At 43.6% G+C, this 1524-nt stretch overlaps 1 protein-coding gene across 4 annotated transcripts in view; it reads right to left on the reverse strand.

The window, feature by feature from the left end:
• Positions 1-343: 343 nt before the first annotated feature.
• The window catches only part of LOC105505253 (myomegalin-like), a 119953-nt gene continuing 118772 nt past the window's right edge, over positions 344-1524 (reverse strand). For 3 of the 4 annotated variants that reach the window (XM_011933039.1, XM_011933042.1, XM_011933041.1), the window contains 2 exons: positions 1134-1257; positions 346-944 (listed from right to left, as the gene is read on the reverse strand). In XM_011933039.1, coding sequence (XP_011788429.1) covers positions 765-944; positions 1134-1257 — 304 coding nt within the window. In that variant the 3' untranslated portion in view covers positions 346-764. Of the gene's footprint in view, positions 945-1133; positions 1258-1524 lie in introns of all 4 variants that reach the window. The other variant, XM_011933040.1, reaches the window with a different exon arrangement.

Consider the following 1524-nt stretch of genomic DNA (forward strand, 5'->3'; position numbering starts at 1 on the left):
CTAGATCAAAGCACCGACAGGTTCAATGTCTGGTGAAGGTCCACACTCTGGCTCATAATGGTACATTCCCACTATATCCTCACGTGGTACAAGGGGCTAACTAGCTCTCTGGGGTCTCTTTTACAAGCGTATTAATCCCATTTATGAGGGTTCCATCTCCAGTGTCTATGATCTGATCACCTCCTAATGGCTCCACCTCATAATACTTCTGGAGGCAGAAGTATTAATCTTAACCTTAACCATAATACTTCTGGAGGCAGAAGTATTAACCTTAAGGGTTAAGATTTCGACACATGAACTGGTGGGGGAGGGAGGTGGGGATGGGACACAAACATTCAGACAGTAGCAGACAAGTTGCTCTTTTAATGTAGAATGGATGACCCTCCAATATTTCCCCAGAGCACTCCATGCTCTTCTATCAGGGAACTTATTAAAATCATGTAACATGTTTCTTGGTGACAAGAACTAGGTCTTTTGTTTCTGTAACTGAAGTGCTTAGCATGTGACGTGCCCAGTAAATGTTTGCTGAATAAGTGAATCCATGTCTCTTGTTTGCCACTATTTGCCCACTGAATCCATTAAATGAGTTTTCATAATGGATACCATTGAAAATTCAACCCTGAAAAGAACGACTCTGGTTGTGGACCCATAAAGTCTTAGAAATAGTGAAGCTCCTACTGTCAATCCTTGAAAGGGAACAGTGCAGCTGCTGTATGCCTTGAGAATGGGCAAGAGACAAGCGACAAAAAGAGCACCGAAGGCACCTACTTGTCCCTCTGAGCCAGGGCCTCAGCGTATTGGTCGGGCTTGACCTGGTCTCCTGGTACATCTTCCCAGTTTTTGGTGACTCCCTTCAGTTTCTCTGAGAGCTCCAGGTTACACTCCTTCTCTGCTTCCACCAGAGCTGCCATCCGCGCAGCTTCATTCTTTGCTAGCCTGGATTCCTGGAAAAAGAACAAAAACTGAGAGGCCGCAAAATTTCTACCTAGGTTAGGAGCCCTAAGACCCAGGAACACTAATGAATTTGAGAGGGAAAGTAGAGATGGAAAAGGTGAATGCCAGAAGGCAGGGCAGTAGGAAAAGGAGTATGAATAAAAGAGAACCCCTAGCTATGGACTTTGGGAACTCCTCACCTCCTGCAGAAGCTGGATTTTATTCTCCAAGAGCTCATAAACATGCTCCGTCTCCTGCTGTCGCTCCTCAAACTGGCGTCGGAGCTCAGCTTCATTCTGACTGTTGAGATTCTCCACATCAGCCCTAAAACCACAGAGTATTAGCCAGTCAGAGCCAGACATACAGTTTAGCAAGTGGAACCATTAAAGTTGTTCCAGTAATTCAGAGTGACACCGATAAGAAGAAAAATTGAGCATTTTTTCCCTCTACAGTTATCTGTGGAACTGAGCTCTTCAACTTCTTCAGGTTGAAAAAGTTTCAAACTTTTAGAAACTCTAACTTTGTGTTGTTTGTCAAGTAGTATATACTTGACTTCTTTTTTTTTTTTTTCCCCTCTGTAAAGTTTTTTTT

This window comes from Colobus angolensis, unplaced genomic scaffold (genome assembly GCF_000951035.1).
Source record: "Colobus angolensis palliatus isolate OR3802 unplaced genomic scaffold, Cang.pa_1.0 Scaffold124, whole genome shotgun sequence".
Taxonomy (NCBI): Eukaryota; Metazoa; Chordata; class Mammalia; order Primates; family Cercopithecidae; genus Colobus; species Colobus angolensis.